Genomic DNA, 23,640 nt, shown 5'->3' with positions numbered 1-23,640 from the left:
TCTCCCCTCGGATCGTCGATGGGAGAGCCCCACGCCGAGTGCTTGGCGTTGAGGTCTCCCACCAGTAGCACCGGTGCTGGCGCCGCTCTCCCAATTACCTCACCCACCCTCTCGAGAAAGTCCTCGAAGGCCCGCAGCGGCCTATTGGGGGAGAAGTATGCCGCAACTATGGCAAACTCTCCCCACCTGGCCGCCGCGTATCCCGGACCGCAGTCGATTCTCGAGAGGGGTGGGCGATCTCCAGTTCGGGGAGAGGTGATTGCCACCAGCCCGTCCGTGTCTCCGATCCAAGTAGGAAGGGGGGGGACACAATACGGCTCCACCACGACGGCAGCACCAATGCCCCACTCCGCCACGTGCTGGACTAGGAGGTCCTGTGCACGGGCGCAGTGGTTAACATTGGCCTGCAACACCTCAACCTGTTGCGCAGGCCTGCCTGGCATTAGTGCTCCATCGCGGCGCCCACGGAGGCTCCCTTATTTGCGGGGGCCAGTTTGCCCCGCGTGCGCGGGGGATTGCACGAGGGGCCGCCCATTATGTGCTTGGCGACCATCTTGTGCGCGTAACACACCGCGCACCAGGGTTCGCTGGCCCCACACTCTGCAGACATGTGCCCTGTTTTGCCACAGCGATGGCACAGCTCCGACCTGTCCACCGGGGACGGGCAGAGGGCTCTGGTGTGGCCTATGCCCATGCACCGGAAACACCGCATGGGCAGGGCCTCCAGCCCCCTGACCTTGGCGGCCGTCCAACCAACGAGGAGACGCCCCTCGTCTATGAGGGCGTTGGCAGCCGCCACAGGGCAGGTGATGATCACCGACGCCGTCATGTCCGGCGCCATACGGATATTACCCACCCTGACCTGTCCCGGTAGACATTTTCCCGCCCTCGCTGTGGCCTCAGTTAGGGCCTCCGGCGTTATTCCCTCATTAAGGCCGGAGACCCTGATTTGTGCCGCCTTAAACGGCCTCTTCACCTCCGCCTCGCTACCGATGATCTCCCGGAGCTTTTCTGCGAGACTGTCCGCCGCAGCCCCGCTATTAGCTCCGGGTATTTCGATAATTCGGGCCCCCGTTGCCGTGCCACGAACCGCCGACACGTGGTTCACCCCTATCGACGAAAGGTCGATGGTGGTGGCCTTCGTTATCACCGATCGGTAATCCATTTTGGATTCCGGCTTGAGAGTCACCACCACCGCCGAGGTCTTAGGTGGGGTGAACCTAATCTTTTTAGGCGGCTGTGCGCTCGCCTTGGGGGCCTCCGTTTGGGTGGGCGCCGGCTGGGCAGAGGGGGAGGGTTTGCTCCTCTTCTTTTTCCCCCTCTTGACCACCTCAGCCCACCCTTGTTCACCTTCCTGAGGCGGAGGTACTTCAGTAGGTTGCCCAGTAGGTGTCTGGGCCTGCACCATCACCTGTTGGGGCTGCTTTTTACCTGGTGTTGCCTTGGGTGCAGGCCCAGGACGTGCCGGGGGCATTAGAGTAGCCCCCGCAACTGCACCGGCATAGCTTTTCCCAGTTTTTGGGACCAACGGTTCAGCCTCCTTTTCAGCCTCCTTTTTCTTGTCGGCTGCCAGAGGCGGCCGGATAATCGGTTCAGGGGCCAAGAAGCCCCTTTTCTCGGCCTCCTTGAGGCGGTCATTAACCATGCCCCCCAACTTGAGGAACATGTTCCTTTCAAAGGACTCCTTCCATTCAGAAAGGAGTCCCCTAATGTCCTCCAGCGAGGGGGCACCCACCGCTGGTTGGGCCTCGTTCAGCGCCGTCGACGTGCGCTCGGCAAAGGCCGTGCGCAGGGCCTTCGTCTCCTGCTGGAGGAGCGAAAGCTGCTCCCGCATCCTCTTATTATCCGCCCTGAGTATGCGGACAGCTTCCGACTCCTCGCATTGCGCCTCGATTTTTCCGGCCGCCACAATTATGTCATGGCAGGCCTCGTTCATGGCCCGCCATGCCGTCCCCTTTAAGTTGCCGGCTTTTCCGGCCTCCGCCAAGACCTTTTGGGCTGCCGCCCTTACAACCTCGAGGTGCTCGTCAACGAGGCACCTCTTCCTGCTCTCCTCGTTGCTCCTCAGATATTTGCTGGTACCGGCCATTTCCAGCTCGCGCTCGAATTGAGCGTAGTCCGCGGAGAGGTCTCGAAGCCTCTCCTTGGTTTCGGCCGTACCAGCATAGGAGCTGCGTTGAGCAGCCCGGCCTCTCGAAGCGGAGGAAAGCTTGTTAGAGGCCCTTTCCGCCTCTTCAACGTCCTCTGAAGCCTTCCTCTTTGGGGCTTGGCCCCGCTCCTTTCCGCCTATCATAACGTCCGGGAGCCAGACAGACCCGTCCGAATCGCCGTCCGAAAAATAGAGCGACTCCGCCCGGCTGATTGCCGTCTTCTCGCCCTCTTCTACGTTCACCACCACCTCGTTACCCCCCCCGGTAGTTCTCTTCCCCCTTGGGGTCAGAGATCTTCCCCTAGAAGACTTGGCCACGTTCCTACCCATATTGGGCCAGACGTGACCACACCAAATTATTGGCCCCAAATAGGGCAAAAACAAAGCAAAAACCCACAGACAGGGGGCAGAAACTGGCCCCTGCCTGGTTACAAAAAGTTGAGCTACCCCGCACCAGCGGTCTGGTAGCTGTGGTCAACAGCACAACCTTACTTTTTGTAAAGAAGAATAGGATCCTGCCAGTGCCCCAACTCCAGAAGGAGCCAAGACACTGAACCCGTCAAAAACAAAAATAAACCAAGAGAAAACTCTTGATGACAGAGTAGTCACCAAAACACCTCAATTGTACTCGACACAACCTCGGGACACTTAGCACACCTCAGTACACTTAGCACACCTCAGTACACTTAGCACACCTCAGTACCAACCTTTTTTTTTTTTTTTTTTTTTTTTTTTTTTTTTTTTTTTTTTTTTTTTTTTTTTTTGTTTTCGCAGGGGAATGCATTTACGCACTGAGTGTGGGACTCCTGGGCCGCTATCCAGCCCAGACTACCCACTAAACCCCTGCGGGTGCCATCGGCCGCTTTACAGGGAGGCGCCTCGGATCTATCTAACACAAGACGCCTCAGCGACTGGCCGGTCTCTTTCGCCAGAGACCGGACTCACCATTCTCAGGGGCCCACCGACACCTGGTGGACCCCTGCCGTCGGGTGGGACTAGTCCCACCGATTTAGGGGGGCGCCTGCAGGCGCGCAAGGTAGCGCCTGCGTCGCACCCCCGTCCGCCTTCTGCGGATCGGCTCCGCGAGGGGGTGGTCCTCGCGGTTCCTTTCCTCGGCCTCCCTCTGTGACATAACAGTCTCACAGAAGGAGGCCACTGCCGCCCAGGCTCCGTCACTCCCGAGCATCGCATTGACGACACTCGGGAGCGACAGATCCACTCCACCGAGCACTGCCACCAGATCGTGGCGCTGCCGACTCCACCTGGGACACTGCTCTAGAACATGTTGAGCAGTGTCCCGAGCCTCGCCACAATCGTGGCAGACCGGCTCGGTCTCCCGCTGGGCCACGCGGTGCAAGTACTCACCGAAGCAGCCATGCCCGGTGAGCACCTGCGTCATGCGGAAGGTGAGAGGCTTGCGCCGCCTCAACATCCATCTCTCCAGGACCTGGCGCAGGGCCTCCACTGTGCGTACACCGTACGTTGCCCGCGCCAGGTCTGCCTCCCACCTCCGCATGAGTTCCGCTTGCCCTCGCAAGCGGACCCGCCGGACCATCTCAGGCGAGGGGTGCTCGCCGATTCCCCAACCTAACCTAACCTAACCTAACCTAACCTTTTTTTTTTTTTTTTTTTTCTCGTGTGGAAAACGCCTCCGCGTGCCCGGCGCCGGGGCATAGCGCCGGGGTATGTCCGACTTGCACGGACTAAAAACCACACGGTGTCCTTCTCGGCTTTCGGGCCGAGGCTGCGGGATCGCTCGCGCATGCACAACGCGGCCTCGGCAAAGCTTTGGTCCACCATCGCGGACCTCTTCAATTTAGGAGCTTTACTCCTCATCCGTCTCGTTGGGCGGTCGCACCGGACACCAGTGCTCCCGCGCCTTCTTGGCCTGTGGCTGATCAGGCGTCGGACTGCCCCGTCCGGCGCCCGCAGGCCGGACCTTATGGTGGTCTAAGGTCCATATTTGCGCGCCTCCTACGGCGCACATTACGTGCTCGGCGAGATGGTACAGTACTCGTCGCCTCTCTCACTCTTTCCGCTTCCTCCTTGGTCTCCATGACAGCCTCACAAAACTCTGCGACGGCCTGCCAAGCAGCTTCACTTTCGACCATTTTATCGAGCACCGTTGACAGCTCGAGGTCTTGTACGCCCAGTGTTGCGACGGTGTTTTGCCGCTCTTCTTCCCACGCCGGACAAACGGCCAAAGTATGGGCAGCTGTGTCTATTTCGGCATCACAGTGATGGCAGCTCTCGTTTTCCTCCCGGCCGATCCGACACAGGTACTTCCCGAAGCAGCCATGCCCCGAGAGTACCTGTGTCAGTCTATAGGAGAGACTGCCGTGCCGTCTATTTACCCACTCCGCCAGTACTGGACGGAGGGCCGAGATGGTGTATTGCCCGGCGCTGGGCTGGGCCAGTTTCTCATCCCACTCCTCGATGGTCACGCTGCGCAACCTCATCCTCTGCCCGTTTACCTCCGACGGTGCTTGTGGTTGACCCTGTTGCAACATCTGCTGCCGCCAGGTATACAACTGGGCGAGGGCTTTAGCCTCTAAACTCCAGGGCGGTGTACCCGCCAGGGCGCATGCTGCTTCACCCGACACTGTGCAATAACCGCGAATGACTCGTATGGCCATCAGACGTTGTGGTCTTTGCAAAACAGCCGCGTTCCGGGCAGATAGACTCGGTCCCCAGATCGGTGCACCGTACATCGCCATCGATCTCACTACTCCCGTAAATAGGTTCCTACATGCGACGCTTGGTCCGCCCAGGTTTGGCAGGAGGCGGGACATCGCAGCCGCCGTCTTGGTGAGTTTGGGCGCCAAAAGATCAAAGTGGCGCCTGAAATCCCATCGGCTGTCAAGGACTAAACCGAGGTACTTGAGAGTCGACCCGACGTCGATACGGACCCCTCCCACAATAATATGGGCGTCAGAGGTCGGTGCCGCTCGGGGACCATGAAAAAGTAGGGCTTCCGACTTGCGGAGGGCCACCTCCAGTCCCAGCCGTCTTATTCGGCCTACGATTTGAGCGACTCCGGCAGTGGCCACCATAGCAGCCTGCCTATACGATTTGGCCCGCACGGTGACTAGGGTGTCGTCGGCATAACAATGTAGCGCGACACCAGGAAGTACGGTCCCGCGCAGGACCCAGTCGTAGCCGATGTTCCACAGGAGCGGTCCGAGGACCGACCCCTGTGGAACACCACACGACATTTGCCTCTGTTCAGGGCCGTTGAGGCCCGGGTAGACTACCGCTCTGTCACTGAGGTATGCGTCTATAATTCGGCGAAGATATGCCGGCACACCATGGTATTTCAGCGCCTCCCTTATGGTAGCCCAGGGCAAGGTGTTGAAGGCGTTTGCAATGTCTAAAGACACCGCCAGCACCACCTCACCCCGGGACGTCGCTTCACTGGCCAAACGTTGGACACCAGAAATAGCGTCTATCGTCGACCGACAGCGGCGAAAGCCAAATTGGTTCTCGGCAAGATCCGGTCCCACCCTGCTCAAATGCTCGACGATTCGATCTGCAATCACCTTTTCCAACATTTTGTCCACCTCATCAAGCAGTACAACTGGCCTATAGGCCGAGGGGGACTCTGCCGGGCGACCCTCTTTTCGTAGGAGCACCAGTTTCCCCGTCTTCCACCTAATAGGAAACCGTCCCTGCTCTAGGCAGGCTGTGAGGAGCTGACGGAATCGGGTCCCAAGAGTCCCGAGGGCCAGCACGAGCGCAACCCCCGGGATACCATCCGGACCCGGGGCCGTGTTCTTCCTCTTCATCCTGCCTATCGCGACTTCCAGTTCCTCCTCGGAGACTGGGGGAACAGTGCCAATCTCTTCATTGAGGTCGTTTAACCGCATTGCCGGTGGCACAAAATCAGATCGTCCCGCCGGGAATAGGGCACTCACAACGTCGTTCACCAGTTGTGGCGGCATACTTTGGGTCAAGGGAGGAGCCCATGGGCGAAGTTTCCCCCGCACCATTAGGTAGGGGCGCCCCCACGGATCTCTGTCCAGAGTCGCCAATAGCTCTTCTCGCGCCCTGTCTTTGGCAGTGCGAATGGCCACCTGGAGTTCTTCCTTTGCCGCTCTATACTCCTCATAGAGTTCCGCCTCGCGAGCGGCTGCATCTGCGGTGCGGCGACGTCTTCTCCTATGACGAGCATAGAGGCGGCGACGAAATATGCACCTTCGCCGGAGTTGGGCAATCTCTTGGGACCACCAGTATACTTGCCGTCGGGACGGTGCTCTCCGTACTCTGGGCATCGCCGCGTCACACACAGCAGTTAACGTGTCCCTAAACCATTCCGCCTCCTCATCCACGTTTATAGGCTCAGCGGGAGGTGCCGACGCCCAGGCCTGTACTATCGTCACTTCCTTTAGCAGCTCCTTGTCGATCCGTTTTATGGCCCAACGGGGGCTGCTTACGTCAAGTCCGGTAGGCGTAGCTGGCTGGCCGGAGGTCTGGGCGGAGACACTGAACCGAATATACCGGTGGTCAGAGAGCGTCTCCACCTCCTCAACAACCCGCCAGTCCGCAATTCGTCGAGATAGGGAGGGGCTGGCGAACGTTAGATCAACGATTGAGCCACCCCTTTGTCGAATACAAGTGTGGGTCGTTCCCCGGTTCATGAGTGTGAGACCGAGTTGCAACGCCCATTCCTCAACTAGCTCGCCTCTCGCGTCCGCAACCGGGGAACCCCACGCCAAGGACTTGGCGTTGAAGTCCCCGGCCACGATCACGGGGCGAGGATGGCTGCTGACCACGACAGATCCTAAACGGATGAGAAATGCCTCATAGTCGGCTAGAGCCCTGTTGGGCGAAAAATACACGCCGACCACTACGCAGTCCCCTATCCGCGCTGTAACAAACCCGTCGTCCCTGATGATGTTTTCAGGGAATTGCGAGCCTGAGGAAGGCGACGAGATGATGGCCACCGAGCAGCTAGCATCCCCCACCCAATCGTCACGAGGCGGAACAAAGTATGGCTCCGCAACTATCGCCACTTTGACACCCCACTCCGCCATGCTCTGACACAAAAGGTCTTGTGCTCTGGCAGAGTGGTTGATGTTGCACTGCAAGAATGTCGTACTTTGAGACATTATGGACATTCCATCTCAAAAGGTTCCACACCTTGTGACGATTCGGTGGGGGGTATTTTAGGCCGAGAGGCTGGGGCCTTTTTGGGTGTCTTGCCCGTCTTCTTATTGGCTGCCTTACATAATTTACTGCCGATTGCGTGATCGGCGGGCTTGTTGGCCTCCGCGCATACGGGGCAATGGGGCGCCGCAGAACACGTCCTGGCCTCGTGGCCTCGTTTACCACATCGGAAACAGAGGCCACTACAGTCTACCGCAGAATTGCATTGCGTCGCCACATGCTCACCCGTGATGCATCTGTAGCAGCGCATCGGCCTTTGCTTTAACAGCTTAACACTGGCAGACACCCAGCCAACTAGGAGCCGACGGCCATCCTCCAGCTTTTTAGCAACAGTCACCGGGCACGCTACAATCGAGGTCCCCATACCACGCGGTGCACGACGAATCTCGCCTACTTTAAGGTCCAGCTCAGAGCAAGCTCCAGCCTTGGCCAGTGCTGCTGTCAGCTCTTCCCTAGTCACGGAATCATCCAGGCCAGATATTCGCAGGTCTACCCGCTTTACAGGTCTGGAGACCTTCACTTCCTCCGGATTCAGGGCTTGCCTCAGCTTGTCGGCCAAGGCGTCGGCTAGGGGGCCACTAGAACTGCCGGGCACCTGCAAGAGGCGGGCACCAGTGGCAGTGACCTTGCACCGCATGCCCTCGATACCCAAGCTCACAGTATCCACCTGACTTTTTGCTCGACCCAACACCTCCTCATATGTCACGCCATTTTGAGAAGCGTGCGGCTGCAGGGTCAAAACAACCGCTGCTGACCGGGGCGGGCGAAGCCTGGCTTCCTGCCGTTTCTTCTTCTGGGCCTCTTTTCTAGTGGCCTTCTTTTGGGACTTCTTTTGACCCACAGTTTGCCAGGCACCCTCTTCCGCTTGCTGTGGGGCAGCTGCCGCGGCCGCATCAGGTGCAGTCTTGGAAGACTTGGCCTTCTTCCTTTTAGCCTTCTTGGTCTTAGCTGGGACTGTGCTTGTACTCGGCTGAGAGGGCGGGATGTCGACCGCCTGCGATACCTGTTCCACAGGAGTCTCTGCCAAAGTCGGCCTGGCCGCTGTCTTCTCGGCAAACGTGGCCATAGTTGGAGCTCTACCTTTGCTGCCCCGGTCAGAGGCCAATGTGGGTCTGAGGACTTTCCCCTCCAAAAAGTTTACTTTCGTAAGGACCTCTTCCCTGAATCGACCGAGTTCTTCTTTAAGGAGACTCGTCAGCTGTTTCTCCAGTGCTGGCGTGTCCCGCGGCGCTTCAGTCTCAGGCTGAGCTGAGCGCCTCGACTTGTAGACCTCCGTTCGAATCTCGTCTAACTCTTGACGAAGGTCAGCCATCTCCTGTTTTAGGCGAGCGTTCTCCGCCTGCAAGCGGCGCGTCTCGCTGGAGGTACATCTCTCCATTAGCTCGTGTGCTAAGTCTTCGATTGAGGCTGCCGCATCCTTGAGGGTCTTCTGGGCGGTGCCCTTCAGGCCTTTGGACATCTTCCCAACCGCTCTTATTGCCGCAACAGAGTTGTTCAGCCTCTCCTCTATAGACCCGGCAGTTAGGTCTTCCGGCTCGAATTCCGCCTCAGACCGAGTGGAGGCGCGTGACGCTGCCCTCTCACTCCTGACCGCCACCTTTTTGGCGGCTTCAGCCAACTGCCGATCCTCCTCACCGATGCGGACCTTCAGAAACTCGGCACGACGAGTAGCCTGAAGAGCCTCCCTTGCCTTCCCGAGGCCAATACATTCGCCGGTTGTCGGCGGTCTTCCTCTACCTCTCTTACCGCGCTGAGCGCGCGCCTGTGGAGGATTATCCTCATCCGTCGCAGAACTCAATTCCGGGCTCTCCGTGTTCCGCCGTTTCCTGAAGAAGCGGGACTGTCCGCAACCACTACTGGCACTCTTAACACTCATTTCAGAGTCCGAAACCTGTGCGACAACATCTCCCGCATTCTTTCCCACCACTTCGTCTCCCATCACTTCGTCTCCCATCACATCGTCTCCTACTACTGCATCAACAATTGCGTCCGAAGGCGCAAGGCGTAAATTGCCCCCCCCAGAATACGAGGGGCAGCCGGTGTCATTAGACACCGGGGTGGATTCTCCGACCGCGGTACGGCCGGTACCACCCTGGGGTAGATTTTCTTTATTCACGACTTGCATTTTTTGAACGTTCCTTTTTTTAATTCAGGTGTGCGGTCACCCTAGCATTGACCTAAGCTCAATTACCCGATCCCACCCCAAACGACTGATTTTTCGAGTGGTTTACTCCACCGGACAGACTGAGGAAGAAAGGAAGGAAAAGGGGAAAAGGATAGAGCGATCCGCATCGCCAGTCGACTCTCATTATGAGAGAAGTACCGGGAGCAGACCGACTCTTTAAGGATGGGAAGAGGACAGAGGGAAAGGAGGGAAAGGATTGCAGGACATTGGCCAGCAACCAACAAGACCCCGTAGGGAGTTATTGATTGCCGTTTCCAGGGTGCACCGTCCTGAGCCCTTGTCAGCCCATTAAAGCTTTCAAGGGATCAGGCACTCGGGGAGGTTTCCTGCACTAGCACCCCAACCTAACCTAACCTAACCTAACCTAACCTAACCTAACCTAACCTAACCTAACCTAACCTAACCTAACCTAACCTAACCTTTTTTTTTTTTTTTTTTTTTTTTTTTTTTCGTATGGAAAATGGCCAACCCACTGACACCACTTTCACTGCGGGGACAGGAAAGCAGTAGTGTGGGGCTCGAACCCACTAAAAACCATACGGTGTACCTCTTATCGCAATTGGTGCCGTTAGCAGGGTCACCTGACCGAAGTCTGGCATTCTACTGCTGTCGGCTGCGATTACCTGCTTCCAGGTTCCTCTTGTTTTTGTTGCCTCTTGGGTTGCGCGCAGGCACACGCGCACGCATCCTCAAGTTGGGTCGACAGACTTATCCCCGAGTCCGCCACCCAGATTTGCCAGTCAGGGGGGTTGTTGGCGGTTAAAGTCCCGCCTTCTTCGTCCTTTTGTTCTACGTCGCATGGGGTCTGAGGTCGTAGCTTCACGTTCACGCTCCGCTTCCTCCTTTACTCCCATTACAACTTCGCAGAATCTTTTTACAGCATTCCATTCTCTTCTGGACGAGACCATCGCAATCAGAATGGCCCGCAGAGAGAGATCTAGCCCAATTGCGGCTGTAAGCTCAGCACGCTCCGTACTAAATGCCGTACACACTGTTAAGGTGTGCTCGGCCGTATCCTCAAAGCCGCCATCACAGTGGTGGCACTCGGTTGTCGGCTCCCTTCCAGCCACCTGACACAGATATTTGCCAAAGCAACCATGCCCGGTCAAAATCTGCGTCAGTCGGAAGGTAAGGGACCCATGACTCCGGTCCACCCACTGCAGTAATATAGGACGGACGGCTTCTACCGTCTGACGACCAGCACTTGTGTTTTCTAGCCTGTCCTGCCATAATTGTAGGGCTTCCATTCGCTTTTGGGAGCGACACCCCGCCACCTCTCTAGGAGCAGGTCGATTACCACGAGCCACCGCTTCTTCACGCCAGTTATAGACCGACGCGAGAATTCTTGCCTCTAGGTCCCATGGCAACGACCCTGCTAGTACACATGCCGCACTGTGGGAAACCGTGCGATATCCTCTTATGACTCTGATTGCCATCACTCTCTGAGAGGAATTAAGGAGAGCGACATTCTGGTTTTTCAGAGTCTCCGCCCATATAGGCGCTCCATATAAAGCCATCGATCTCACAATACCCTCATAAAGGCGACGGCAAGATGAGTTCGGACCTCCCACATTCGGCAGCAGACCTCCCAGGGCTAGTGCCGCTGTTTTAAGTTTGGGCACCAACGTCACAAAGTGGGTGGTGAAGTCCCACCTACTATCAAGTATCAGCCCAAGATACTTCATTGACCTCTTTATGACGATGGTGATTCCTCCCACCGTTATTTTACTTCCTGCAGGGGGCGCACTCCGAGGTCCGTGGAAGATTATGGCTTCAGATTTCTCAAGCGCAACCTCCAGCCCAAGAAGTCTAATGCGTCGTACCACATGTGCAACTGCGATAGTGGCCCGCATACAGACATCGCGGAGTGACTTCCCTCTAATCGTTACCAGAGTGTCGTCTGCGTAGCAGGTGAGATAGACACCTCCAATATTCGCACCCCGCAACACCCAATCATAACCGATGTTCCACAGGAGGGGACCGAGGACCGACCCCTGTGGAACACCGCACGACATTGGCCAATGTCCCCAACCGTCTTTTCCCGGAAATGAGACTTGCCGACTCGAAAGGTATGAATCCACCATTTTTTGCAAGTACTCTGGCACCCGGTGATACTGCAAAGCTGCCTTGATGCAGTCCCAAGGGAGGGTATTGAAGGCATTCCGTATATCAAGTGAGCAAGCCAACACCATCCCACCCCGAGACAATGCATCGTCCACCAGGGCTTTCACACGCAAAACCGCATGGACAGTGGATTTTCCTCTTCTAAACCCAAACTGGTTTTCTGCTAGGTCAGGACCAACAGTCTCGAGATGTTTTTTGAGACGGGTTGAGATCACTACCTCGAAGACTTTAGTCAGCTCACTCTCCAGAACAATCGGTCTAAATGCCGAAGGTGAGTCCATGGGACGACCCTCTTTCCTCAACAAAATTAACTTTCCGGTTCTCCACTCTTCAGGAAATTCACCCCTTTCCAAGCACTTTGAGAGCAGCGCTCGCAATCTGGGCTCTAGGTGTTTTAGAGCCATTGCTAGTACACGTCCTGGAACGCCATCTAGGCCAGGCGCTTTGCTCTTTGCTCTCAGGCGTTCAATCGCTAATCCCGTTTCCTCTTGCGTCACTGTATAATTATTATCTTCTAGCGCATGCAGACTTCCTGGAGGACAGGCCATCGGAGGAGGTGCATATTGGCCTCTGGTAGGAAATAGTGTCAACAAGACATTATTTAGGAACTGCGGTTGCAAAGTCTCCGTTATAGGGGGGGCCCAAGGTCGTAACTTCTGCCGCACCATTCTATAAGGTCGTCCCCATGGGTCATTGTCCAGTATCCTCAGAAACTCTTCCCTTGCACTCTCTTTAGCGATGGCTATTGCCTTTCGGAGAGACTTCTTGGCCTCTTTATAAACGGCGTGTAGCTGTACCTCTATATCTTCGTTTCTGGGTCGTCTTCTTCTTTGGCGTGTGTACTGGCGTCGTGCCGCATTGCAGGTAGAGCGCAGTTTGGCAATTTCAGCGGACCACCAGTACACTTGACGTTTTCGGGTTGGGGGGCCAGCCCGGGGCATTGAGGCATCGCATATACTCTGCAAGGCCTTCCGGAACCAAACCACTTCTTCATTAATGTTCCAGAGAGGAGACGATGGCAGCCAACTCTGAACTATTGCCGCTTCTTCTAGAATTTCTTTCCTTAGTTTTTTAAGAACCCATCTTGGACTATCTCCTAGGCTATTGTTAGTTGGACCAGGGGATGGGACATCAATTTCTGGTGATATGTCAAATCGGATATATTCATGGTCCGATAGTGTCTCTACCTGAACTACCTCCCAATTTTTAACTCGGCATGCGATTGCAGAGGACGCAAAGGTGACATCCACTCGTGAACTTCCTTGCGGACGGACACAAGTAGGAGTAGTTCCTCTGTTTAAAATTGAAAGTCCCATAGTTATAAGCCACTCATGAATTGCCACACCCCGGCTGCACGTCTGGTGGGATCCCCAAGCCGTAGAGTGAGCGTTGAAGTCTCCAGCTATTAGAATAGGGTGAGGGTGGTTTTGACGAATGATAGCACCCACCTGGTCCAAGAACACCTCGAATTCCGATAAGGGCCTATTGGGAGAAAAATATACAGAAATAACTGCAATGTCACCCAGTAGAACCGACACACATCCAGACCTCTTAATAACATTACCAATAGTCACCTTTTCGGAGTTGTGGACTATTACAGCAGCTGTACTATCATTGTCTCCCAACCAAGTATCCCGCAAAGGAACGAAGTAGGGCTCCGAAACCAACGCTACATCTACTGACCACTGGGCCAAGCTTTGCACAAGCAGGTTTTGTGATGCACCACAGTGATTTATGTTCGCCTGGAGAAAACTGATTGGGGCCATATTATTGGCTGTTGACTTCCGTCGCCACTTCAACCCTGGTCACGTCTGTGTCCATCGGGCTTGTAGTTTGCAGGGACTGTTGCGTGTCCTTGGCCACTACGCCGCCTCTTCTATTGTCGCGTTTGACAACAGGTGCTTTGCATGTTTTGCTACCTAGCCTATGGTCGGCAGGTCTCTTTGCTTCCTCGCATATAGAACAGTGTGCTGGCGCCGTGCAATGTTCTGCTTTGTGTTCAGGGTTTCCGCAGCGATAGCAGTTGCTGCTTCTGTCTGTGGCCGCAGTACACTGAGCCCTGACGTGGCCACTCTGAAGGCAGCGGTAGCATCGCCTAGGTTGGGACTGTAACAGTCTAACCGACGCAGTTACCCAGCCAATACGAAGACCTTTTGCAGCCACTATTATTTTCGCAGCGACTGTGGGACATCTAACGAACACCCTACCCTTTCCTGTGGGATCTATGCGTATTTCACCCGCTTTTATTGATGCTCTTGGACACTGACCTTCTCGAGCGATTGCATCTTCAACCTCTCCTTTAGTGACTGCATCATCTAGCCCACCAATCACCAGATCAGCACAAATTTCAGGCCTAGATACTTTGACTACATTTTCACTTAGTGCCCCTCGTAATTTTTCAGCCAGTGCATCCGCTTTCTCACGGGTGGTAGCTCCTGGCAGCTCAAACACAGCAGCTCCTGTTGCGGCCCTGCGAAACCGGAGACCTGTTATATTAAGGTCGTCGAGTCCTACCTTAGACTTGGCCTCAAGGAGAATTTCTTTGTAGGAAACACCTCTCTTTTCTGCCTCAGGCTGCAGTGTAAGAACGACTGCTGAGGATTTTGGAGTCCGGAGCTTCGCAGCACGGGGGTTCGTCTTCTTTGGCCCTTTGCCTTTAGGCTGAGCTTGAGCACCCTGCGGTTGACTACCTTGTGTTTGACTGCTCTGTGGTTGCGTCACACTAGGTGCATTCTTCTTTTTCTTCTTCTTATTTTTCTTCTTCCTCCCACCTTTTCCAATTTCTGTCCATTCCGATGGGTTTATTACCTCAGGCTCCACATTAGTTTGAGGAGGAACATTTGCCTCTACCCGGTTCTCTTGTACCTTAGTTTTCTTTCCTATCCCTTTACCTTTTCCTATGTATTCAGCAGGCGCAGGGGGAGGCACTGGGGCAGTCGCTGGCTGACTATCAACAATAGTGGGGCCAGAGCAAGATGGAATACAGCTGTCCATCAATACCTCACTCCATGTTCTGTGTACAGACGGTGGAGGACGGTCCGAAGCAAGTGGAGGGCGTAGCCGTTTTTCTGGCAGAAGTCGATCTCTGATGCCGTCCAACTTGGCGTCCACCATAAATCCAGTCTTTTTCAGAAGGTCCGCCATAAAGTTCTCCAGGTCAGCTCTAGTGATAGGAGCACCGTCGCCAGCAGTGGGGCCGGCGCCAGCACTCTGCCCAACGCACAAGCTGTTTGCCCTTTGAGCCTTTGAGACTTCCGCTCGCAGCTCCGCCATTTCTTTGCGGAGTTCTGTCATTTCCATGTTCAGGCGATGATTCTCAGCCTGTAATTTCACGGTCTCCTCCGACATGGTCCGTTCCTTTAATACATCTACAGCTTCCGTTATGGACATAGAAGACTCCTTCAGACATTTAATAAAACCACCCTTCAGACTTTTGGACTTTTTGGCAACGTCCAGAATTATTTCCACCGAGTCCTGGACCTGCTTTGCCAACGCTTCAGTCGGCAAATTATGCAGGTTGTCACCGCCAACGCTTTTCGCCGTGTTTTTTCTGAGACGTTTCGCCTTTTCTGATACCTCTTGTTCTGCAGCAATACGCAGCGCCTCACGCTTAGCCGCTGCAAGTTCGGCTCTCGTTTGTGTCATCCCGACATGTTTTCCGGAAGACGCCACTCCACTACTGATAATCGGCTCCTCAGTCTGTATGTATTTTTTAGCCGGCGCATCCGAATCAGTATCCTCTTCAGTGGTTTTTGTTTGGCGCCTCTTCCGGCGCCACAAACCTCTAGACCCGTCAGAGTCAAAGTCAAGAGACATCGACGACCTCCTTGACCCGAGATCTGACTGCTCATCACAGTCCCGAAGGACTACCTCTTGCTGACCTTCTCGGTCGCTCCTACTCAACAACAAAGGTTTTTTAAATTTTTCTTTAATATTCTCCATACAATTCCCACGAGTATGGGGGAAATAAGTGGTCCACCCGAGCAGTGCCCCCTGTACCCGGGTAAGCCTAAGGGGTAACCCACCAGAGTGTCGGCCGGTACTCTGACGGGAGGGACACTAACGACTGGTCTATCCCCCAGCCATGCATCCCCTCACGGCGTCCCCACCGCTTGGGATTGGGAGTAATTTTTTCAGAGGTTGTCTTCCTCGCAGGCCGGGCGGTAAAGCCAAGCCCCTCGGTCCCGAAGGGATCCTCCGGGATTACGAGATCGACGGTGATTTGGACATGGTATAACGCCCAAGTCTAGCCCAGATGCCAACTTGGCAATCCGAGCCCGCCGACTTCCACCGCCAACTGGCGATGATGGCCGTTGCCGGCCCCCAAAATGAGCAGAGGCCCATTACTGGACCCTGCTATTTCCCCCCCTATGCCAGGACATTTGCCAACGGCTAACAAGACCCCTCATAACGGGGAGTTATTAACCGTTGCCCAGGGTGCACCAGCCCAATAGCTTGTCAGCCGCCGCTATCACCGGATCAAGAGATCAAGTGACAGAAGCAAACCTTCAAACCATCGAGCCAACGTGGAGGTTTCCTGACTGTAGCACCCCAACCTAACCTAACCTAACCTTTTTTTTTTTTTTTTTTGTTTTCGCAGGGGAATGCATTTACGCACTGAGTGTGGGACTCCTGGGCAGCTAATCGGCCCAGACTACCCACTAAACCCCTGCGGATGCCATCGGCCGCTTTACAAAGAGGCGCCTCGGATCTAACTAGCACAAGGCGCCTCAGCGACTGGCCGGTCTCTTTCACCAGAGACCGGACTCTCCACTCTCAGGGGCCCTCCGACATCTGGAGGACCCCTGCCGCCGGGTGGGACATCTGTCCCACCGATTCAGGGGGGGCGCCCGCAGGCGCGCCCCCAACCACCAAGGCGAGCCGCACGCCATCCAGTCCGGAAGCAGACCGGAGGCAGCGGCTCTCCGTCTTATTCGGCCGCAGAGGATAGGGACAGCGGCGCACCGTAATACCGGCAGTCCTCCTCCTCTGCGGCCCCACCGACCACCATGCCTGCGCCATGGCCGCGCCTCATTCGGCCGCAGAGGATAGGGACAGCGGCGCACCGTAATACCGGCAGTCCTCCTCCTCTGCGGCCCCACCGACCACCATGTTTGCGCCATGGCCGCGCCTGGTCGCGGAGGATAGGGAGAGCGGCGCACCGTAATACCAACCCCTCCTCTTCCCCCGCGACCCCTACCACGGCTGTAAGAGTAGAGGGCTTAGCCCCCTTCTCTCACAGCCACTGAGCCAATTGGCTCTCCAACCTGGGTTACCCGACATGGGTAACCCACCACCAGTTGCCAGGACATTTGCCAACGGCTAACAAGACCCCTAAACGGGGAGTTATTAACCGTTGCCCAGGGTGCACCAGCCCAATAACTTGTCAGCCGCCGCTATCACCGAATCAAAGATCAAGTGACAGAAGCAAACCTTCAAATCATCGAGCCAACGTGGAGGTTTCCTGACAGTAGCACCCCAGCCAACGTGGAGGTTTCCTGACAGTAGCACCCCAACCTAACCTAACCTAACCTAACCTAACCTAACCTAACCTTTTTTTTTTTTTTTTTTTTTTTTTTTTTTTTTTTTTTTTTTTTTTTTTTTTTTTTTTTTTTTTTTTTGTTTTCGCAGGGGAATGCATTTACGCACTGAGTGTGGGACTCCTGGGCAGCTAATCGGCCCAGACTACCCACTAAACCCCTGCGGATGCCATCGGCCGCTTTACAAAGAGGCGCCTCGGATCTAACTAGCACAAGGCGCCTCAGCGACTGGCCGGTCTCTATCACCAGAGACCGGACTCTCCACTCTCAGGGGCCCTCCGACATCTGAAGGACCCCTGCCGCCGGGTGGGACCCTTGTCCCACCGATTCAGGGGGGCGCCCGCAGGCGCGCCCCCAACCACCAAGGCGAGCCGCACGCCATCCAGTCCGGAAGCAGACCGGAGGCAGCGGCTCTCCGTCTTATTCGGCCGCAGAGGATAGGGACAGCGGCGCACCGTAATACCGGCAGTCCTCCTCCTCTGCGGCCCCACCGACCACCATGCCTGCGCCATGGCCGCGCCTCATTCGGCCGCAGAGGATAGGGACAGCGGCGCACCGTAATACCGGCAGTCCTCCTCCTCTGCGGCCCCACCGACCACCATGTTTGCGCCATGGCCGCGCCTGGTCGCGGAGGATAGGGAGAGCGGCGCACCGTAATACCAACCCCTCCTCTTCCCCCGCGACCCCTACCACGGCTGTAAGAGTAGAGGGCTTAGCCCCCTTCTCTCACAGCCACTGAGCCAATTGGCTCTCCAACCTGGGTTACCCGACATGGGTAACCCACCACCAGTTGCCAGGACATTTGCCAACGGCTAACAAGACCCCTAAACGGGGAGTTATTAACCGTCGCCCAGGGTGCACCAGCCCAATAACTTGTCAGCCGCCGCTATCACCGAATCAAAGATCAAGTGACAGAAGCAAACCTTCAAATCATCGAGCCAACGTGGAGGTTTCCTGACAGTAGCACCCCAACCTAACCTTTTTTTTTTTTTTTTGTTTTCGCAGGGGAATGCATTTACGCACTGAGTGTGGGACTCCTGGGCAGCTAATCGGCCCAGACTACCCACTAAACCCCTGCGGATGCCATCGGCCGCTTTACAGGGAGGCGCCTCGGATCTATCTAGCACAAGACGCCTCAGCGACTGGCCGGTCTCTTTCGCCAGAGACCGGACTCACCATTCTCAGGGGCCCACCGACACCTGGTGGACCCCTGCCGACGGGTGGGACTTTAGTCCCACCAATTACGGAGGCGCTTGCAAGCGCGCAAGGTAGCGCCTGCGTCGCACCCCCGTCCGCCTTCTGCGGATCGGCTCCGCGAGGGGGTGGTCCTCGCGGTTCCTTTCCTCGGCCTCCCTCTGTGACATAACAGTCTCACAGAAGGAGGCCACTGCCGCCCAGGCTCCGTCACTCCCGAGCATCGCATTGACGACACTCGGGAGCGACAGATCCACTCCACCGAGCACTGCCACCAGATCGTGGCGCTGCCGACTCCACCTGGGACACTGCTCTAGAACATGTTGAGCAGTGTCCCGAGCCTCGCCACAATCGTGGCAGACCGGCTCGGTCTCCCGCTGGGCCACGCGGTGCAAGTACTCACCGAAGCAGCCATGCCCGGTGAGCACCTGCGTCATGCGGAAGGTGAGAGGCTTGCGCCGCCTCAACATCCATCTCTCCAGGACCTGGCGCAGGGCCTCCACTGTGCGTACACCGTACGTTGCCCGCGCCAGGTCTGCCTCCCACCTCCGCATGAGTTCCGCTTGCCCTCGCAAGCGGACCCGCCGGACCATCTCAGGCGAGGGGTGCTCGCCGATTTCCCTCCTGTTCGCCACAAAGTGGTAAACCTCGGCGAGCACCTCCGCCACCAACTCCCATGGCGGGTCGCCCGCGAGGGCTGTGGCCGCAGAGAACGCCACTGTACGGTACCCCCGTATCGCCCTTACCGCGATCACCTTCTGCGCCTGCCGGAGAAGGCGCTTATTCTCCGCGGCAAGGGCGTCCACCCAAACGGGGGCGCCGTACATCGCCATACTCCGGCACACGCCGGAGTACAGCTTCCGTACAGCGTCGCTGGGCCCACCCAGATTGGGCAGGAGTCGGCCCAGCGACGCAGCCGTCCTGATGATCCTTTGCCCCAGCTCTCGGAAGTGGGGGACAAAGGACCATCTCCCGTCGAGGATGAGGCCCAGGTATTTCATCTGGGCACTCACCCTCAACTCCTCATGACCCACCTGGAGGCGCGCCCCTGGGGGAGGTCCTCGCGTCCGGACCCCGCGGAAGAGGAGGACTTCGGTCTTATCCAGTCGGACCCGAAGCCCCAGCCTCTCTATGCGGCCGACCAAAAGGGCGAGGCCCGTTTCGGCCAGCCGCGCCGCCTCACCGAAATTCGCACCCCGGGACGTGACCCCAACCTAACCTAACCTTTTTTTTTTTTTTTTTTTTTTTTTTTTTTTTTTTTTTTTTTTTTTTTTTTTTTTTTTTTTTTTTGTTTTCGCAGGGGAATGCATTTACGCACTGAGTGTGGGACTCCTGGGCAGCTAATCGGCCCAGACTACCCACTAAACCCCTGCGGATGCCATCGGCCGCTTTACAAAGAGGCGCCTCGGATCTAACTAGCACAAGGCGCAACCTAACCTAACCTAACCTTTTTTTTTTTTTTTTTTTTTTTTTTTTTTTTTTTTTTTTTTTTTTTTTTTTTTTTTTTTTTTTTTTTTTTCCGCAGGGGAATGCATTTACGCACTGAGTGTGGGACTCCTGGGCCGCTATCCAGCCCAGACTACCCACTAAACCCCTGCGGGTGCCATCGGCCGCTTTACAGGGAGGCGCCTCGGATCTATCTAGCACAAGACGCCTCAGCGACTGGCCGGTCTCTTTCGCCAGAGACCGGACTCACCATTCTCAGGGGCCCACCGACACCTGGTGGACCCCTGCCGACGGGTGGGACTTTAGTCCCACCGATTACGGAGGCGCCTGCAAGCGCGCAAGGTAGCGCCTGCGTCGCACCCCCGTCCGCCTTCTGCGGATCGGCTCCGCGAGGGGGTGGTCCTCGCGGTTCCTTTCCTCGGCCTCCCTCTGTGACATAACAGTCTCACAGAAGGAGGCCACTGCCGCCCAGGCTCCGTCACTCCCGAGCATCGCATTGACGACACTCGGGAGCGACAGATCCACTCCACCGAGCACTGCCACCAGATCGTGGCGCTGCCGACTCCACCTGGGACACTGCTCTAGAACATGTTGAGCAGTGTCCCGAGCCTCGCCACAATCGTGGCAGACCGGCTCGGTCTCCCGCTGGGCCACGCGGTGCAAGTACTCACCGAAGCAGCCATGCCCGGTGAGCACCTGCGTCATGCGGAAGGTGAGAGGCTTGCGCCGCCTCAACATCCATCTCTCCAGGACCTGGCGCAGGGCCTCCACTGTGCGTACACCGTACGTTGCCCGCGCCAGGTCTGCCTCCCACCTCCGCATGAGTTCCGCTTGCCCTCGCAAGCGGACCCGCCGGACCATCTCAGGCGAGGGGTGCTCGCCGATTTCCCTCCTGTTCGCCACAAAGTGGTAAACCTCGGCGAGCACCTCCGCCACCAACTCCCACGGCGGGTCGCCCGCGAGGGCTGTGGCCGCAGCGTACGCCACGGTACGGTACCCCCGTATCGCCCTTACCGCGATCACCTTCTGCGCCTGCCGGAGAAGGCGCTTATTCTCCGCGGCAAGGGCGTCCACCCAAACGGGGGCGCCGTACATCGCCATACTCCGGCACACGCCGGAGTACAGCTTCCGTACAGCGTCGCTGGGCCCACCCAGATTGGGCAGGAGTCGGCCCAGCGACGCAGCCGTCCTGACGATCCTTTGCCCCAGCTCTCGGAAGTGGGGGACAAAGGACCATCTCCCGTCGAGGATGAGGCCCAGGTATTTCATCTGGGCACTCACCCTCAACTCCTCATGACCCACCTGGAGGCGCGCCCCTGGGGGAGGTCCTCGCGTCCGGGCCCCGCGGAAGAGGAGGACTTCGGTCTTATCCAGTCGGACCCGAAGCCCCAGCCTCTCTATGCGGCCGACCAAAAGGGCGAGGCCCGTTTCGGCCAGCCGCGCCGCCTCACCGAAGTTCGCACCCCGGGACGTGAAGAGAGTGTCATCCGCATAGCAGATGACACCCGTCCCGGGGGGAAGCCGGCACCGCAGGACCCAATCGTATGCGATGTCCCACAGGATAGGGCCGAGAATCGACCCCTGTGGCACACCGCATCCGACGCTCCGCCGAACCATACGACCCCCCCCGTCCTCGTACAGGACAACACGATCCTCCAGGTACACCCCCAACAGCCGCCGCAGGTACGAGGGCACCCCAAAGTACCGGAGTGCCTCCCGTATTACACTGTGAACCTAACCTAACCTTTTTTTTTTTTTTTTTTTTTTTTTTTTTTTTTGTTTTCGCAGGGGAATGCATTTACGCACTGAGTGTGGGACTCCTGGGCCGCTATCCAGCCCAGACTACCCACTAAACCCCTGCGGGTGCCATCGGCCGCTTTACAGGGAGGCGCCTCGGATCTATCTAACACAAGACGCCTCAGCGACTGGCCGGTCTCTTTCGCCAGAGACCGGACTCACCATTCTCAGGGGCCCACCGACACCTGGTGGACCCCTGCCGTCGGGTGGGACTAGTCCCACCGATTTAGGGGGGCGCCTGCAGGCGCGCAAGGTAGCGCCTGCGTCGCACCCCCGTCCGCCTTCTGCGGATCGGCTCCGCGAGGGGGTGGTCCTCGCGGTTCCTTTCCTCGGCCTCCCTCTGTGACATAACAGTCTCACAGAAGGAGGCCACTGCCGCCCAGGCTCCGTCACTCCCGAGCATCGCATTGACGACACTCGGGAGCGACAGATCCACTCCACCGAGCACTGCCACCAGATCGTGGCGCTGCCGACTCCACCTGGGACACTGCTCTAGAACATGTTGAGCAGTGTCCCGAGCCTCGCCACAATCGTGGCAGACCGGCTCGGTCTCCCGCTGGGCCACGCGGTGCAAGTACTCACCGAAGCAGCCATGCCCGGTGAGCACCTGCGTCATGCGGAAGGTGAGAGGCTTGCGCCGCCTCAACATCCATCTCTCCAGGACCTGGCGCAGGGCCTCCACTGTGCGTACACCGTACGTTGCCCGCGCCAGGTCTGCCTCCCACCTCCGCATGAGTTCCGCTTGCCCTCGCAAGCGGACCCGCCGGACCATCTCAGGCGAGGGGTGCTCGCCGATTTCCCTCCTGTTCGCCACAAAGTGGTAAACCTCGGCGAGCACCTCCGCCACCAACTCCCACGGCGGGTCGCCCGCGAGGGCTGTGGCCGCAGAGAACGCCACTGTACGGTACCCCCGTATCGCCCTTACCGCGATCACCTTCTGCGCCTGCCGGAGAAGGCGCTTATTCTCCGCGGCAAGGGCGTCCACCCAAACGGGGGCGCCGTACATCGCCATACTCCGGCACACGCCGGAGTACAGCTTCCGTACAGCGTCGCTGGGCCCACCCAGATTGGGCAGGAGTCGGCCCAGCGACGCAGCCGTCCTGATGATCCTTTGCCCCAGCTCTCGGAAGTGGGGGACAAAGGACCATCTCCCGTCGAGGATGAGGCCCAGGTATTTCATCTGGGCACTCACCCTCAACTCCTCATGACCCACCTGGAGGCGCGCCCCTGGGGGAGGTCCTCGCGCCCGGGCCCCGCGGAAGAGGAGGACTTCGGTCTTATCCAGTCGGACCCGAAGCCCCAGCCTCTCTATGCGGCCGACCAAAAGGGCGAGGCCCGTTTCGGCCAGCCGCGCCGCCTCACCGAAATTCGCACCCCGGGACGTGAAGAGAGTGTCATCCGCATAGCAGATGACACCCGTCCCGGGGGGAAGCCGGCACCGCAGGACCCAATCGTATGCGATGTCCCACAGGATAGGGCCGAGAATCGACCCCTGCGGGACACCGCACCCGACGCCCCGCCGGACCATTTGACCTCCCCTGTCCTCGTACAGGACGACCCGCTCCTCCAGGTACGCCCCCAACAGCCCCCGCAGGTACGAGGGCACTCCGAAGTACCGGAGCGCCTCCCGTATTACACAGTGCGGGATACTGTTGAAGGCGTTGGCGATGTCTAACGACGTCGCCAGGGTCACCTCGCCTTCTCGATCCGCCTCCTCCGTCACCGACCGCAGACGCCTGAGGGCGTCGATGGTGGACCTCTTGGCCCGGAATCCGTACTGCAACCTAACCTAACCTAACCTAACCTAACCTAACCTAACCTAACCTAACCTAACCTAACCAACCCAACCAACCAACCAACCAACCAACCAACCAACCAACCAACCAACCAACCAACCAACCAACCAACCAACCAACCAACCAAGGACCAAGGACTCGAAATTAATATTTTTAAATCGGAATATGGGCCCTCGGACTCATTTATGTTTTTAAATAATTTTAAATTTATAAAATTTGTTTGCTGTCAAACTTTAAGAATAT

General features: G+C 57.2%; 2 protein-coding genes across 2 annotated transcripts; both read right to left on the bottom strand.

Annotated features, from left to right (window-relative positions):
* Positions 1-442: 442 nt before the first annotated feature.
* On the bottom strand, positions 443-2,479 carry LOC128676529 (uncharacterized). The gene has a single exon (XM_053756671.1). The coding sequence runs from the start codon at positions 2,477-2,479 to the stop codon at positions 443-445; it is 2,037 nt and encodes a 678-aa protein (XP_053612646.1).
* A 4,777-nt stretch (positions 2,480-7,256) lies between these two features.
* Positions 7,257-9,440, bottom strand: LOC128676528 (uncharacterized). Its single transcript, XM_053756670.1, has one exon. It carries the CDS (start codon positions 9,438-9,440, stop codon positions 7,257-7,259), a length of 2,184 nt encoding a protein of 727 aa, XP_053612645.1.
* Between the last annotated feature and the right edge of the window lie 14,200 nt (positions 9,441-23,640).

Source organism: Plodia interpunctella, chromosome 16 (assembly GCF_027563975.2).
Source record: "Plodia interpunctella isolate USDA-ARS_2022_Savannah chromosome 16, ilPloInte3.2, whole genome shotgun sequence".
NCBI classification, from domain to species: domain Eukaryota; kingdom Metazoa; phylum Arthropoda; class Insecta; order Lepidoptera; family Pyralidae; genus Plodia; species Plodia interpunctella.
The sequence above is the reverse complement of the archived record's forward strand: the minus strand, read 5'-3'. Positions and strand labels throughout refer to the sequence as shown.

Excerpts from the sequence above, each read along its gene's own strand:
- LOC128676528 (XM_053756670.1), bottom strand. The coding sequence starts at position 9,440 with ATGCAAGTCGTGAATAAAGAAAATCTACCCCAGGGTGGTACCGGCCGT.
- LOC128676529 (XM_053756671.1), bottom strand. The coding sequence starts at position 2,479 with ATGGGTAGGAACGTGGCCAAGTCTTCTAGGGGAAGATCTCTGACCCCA.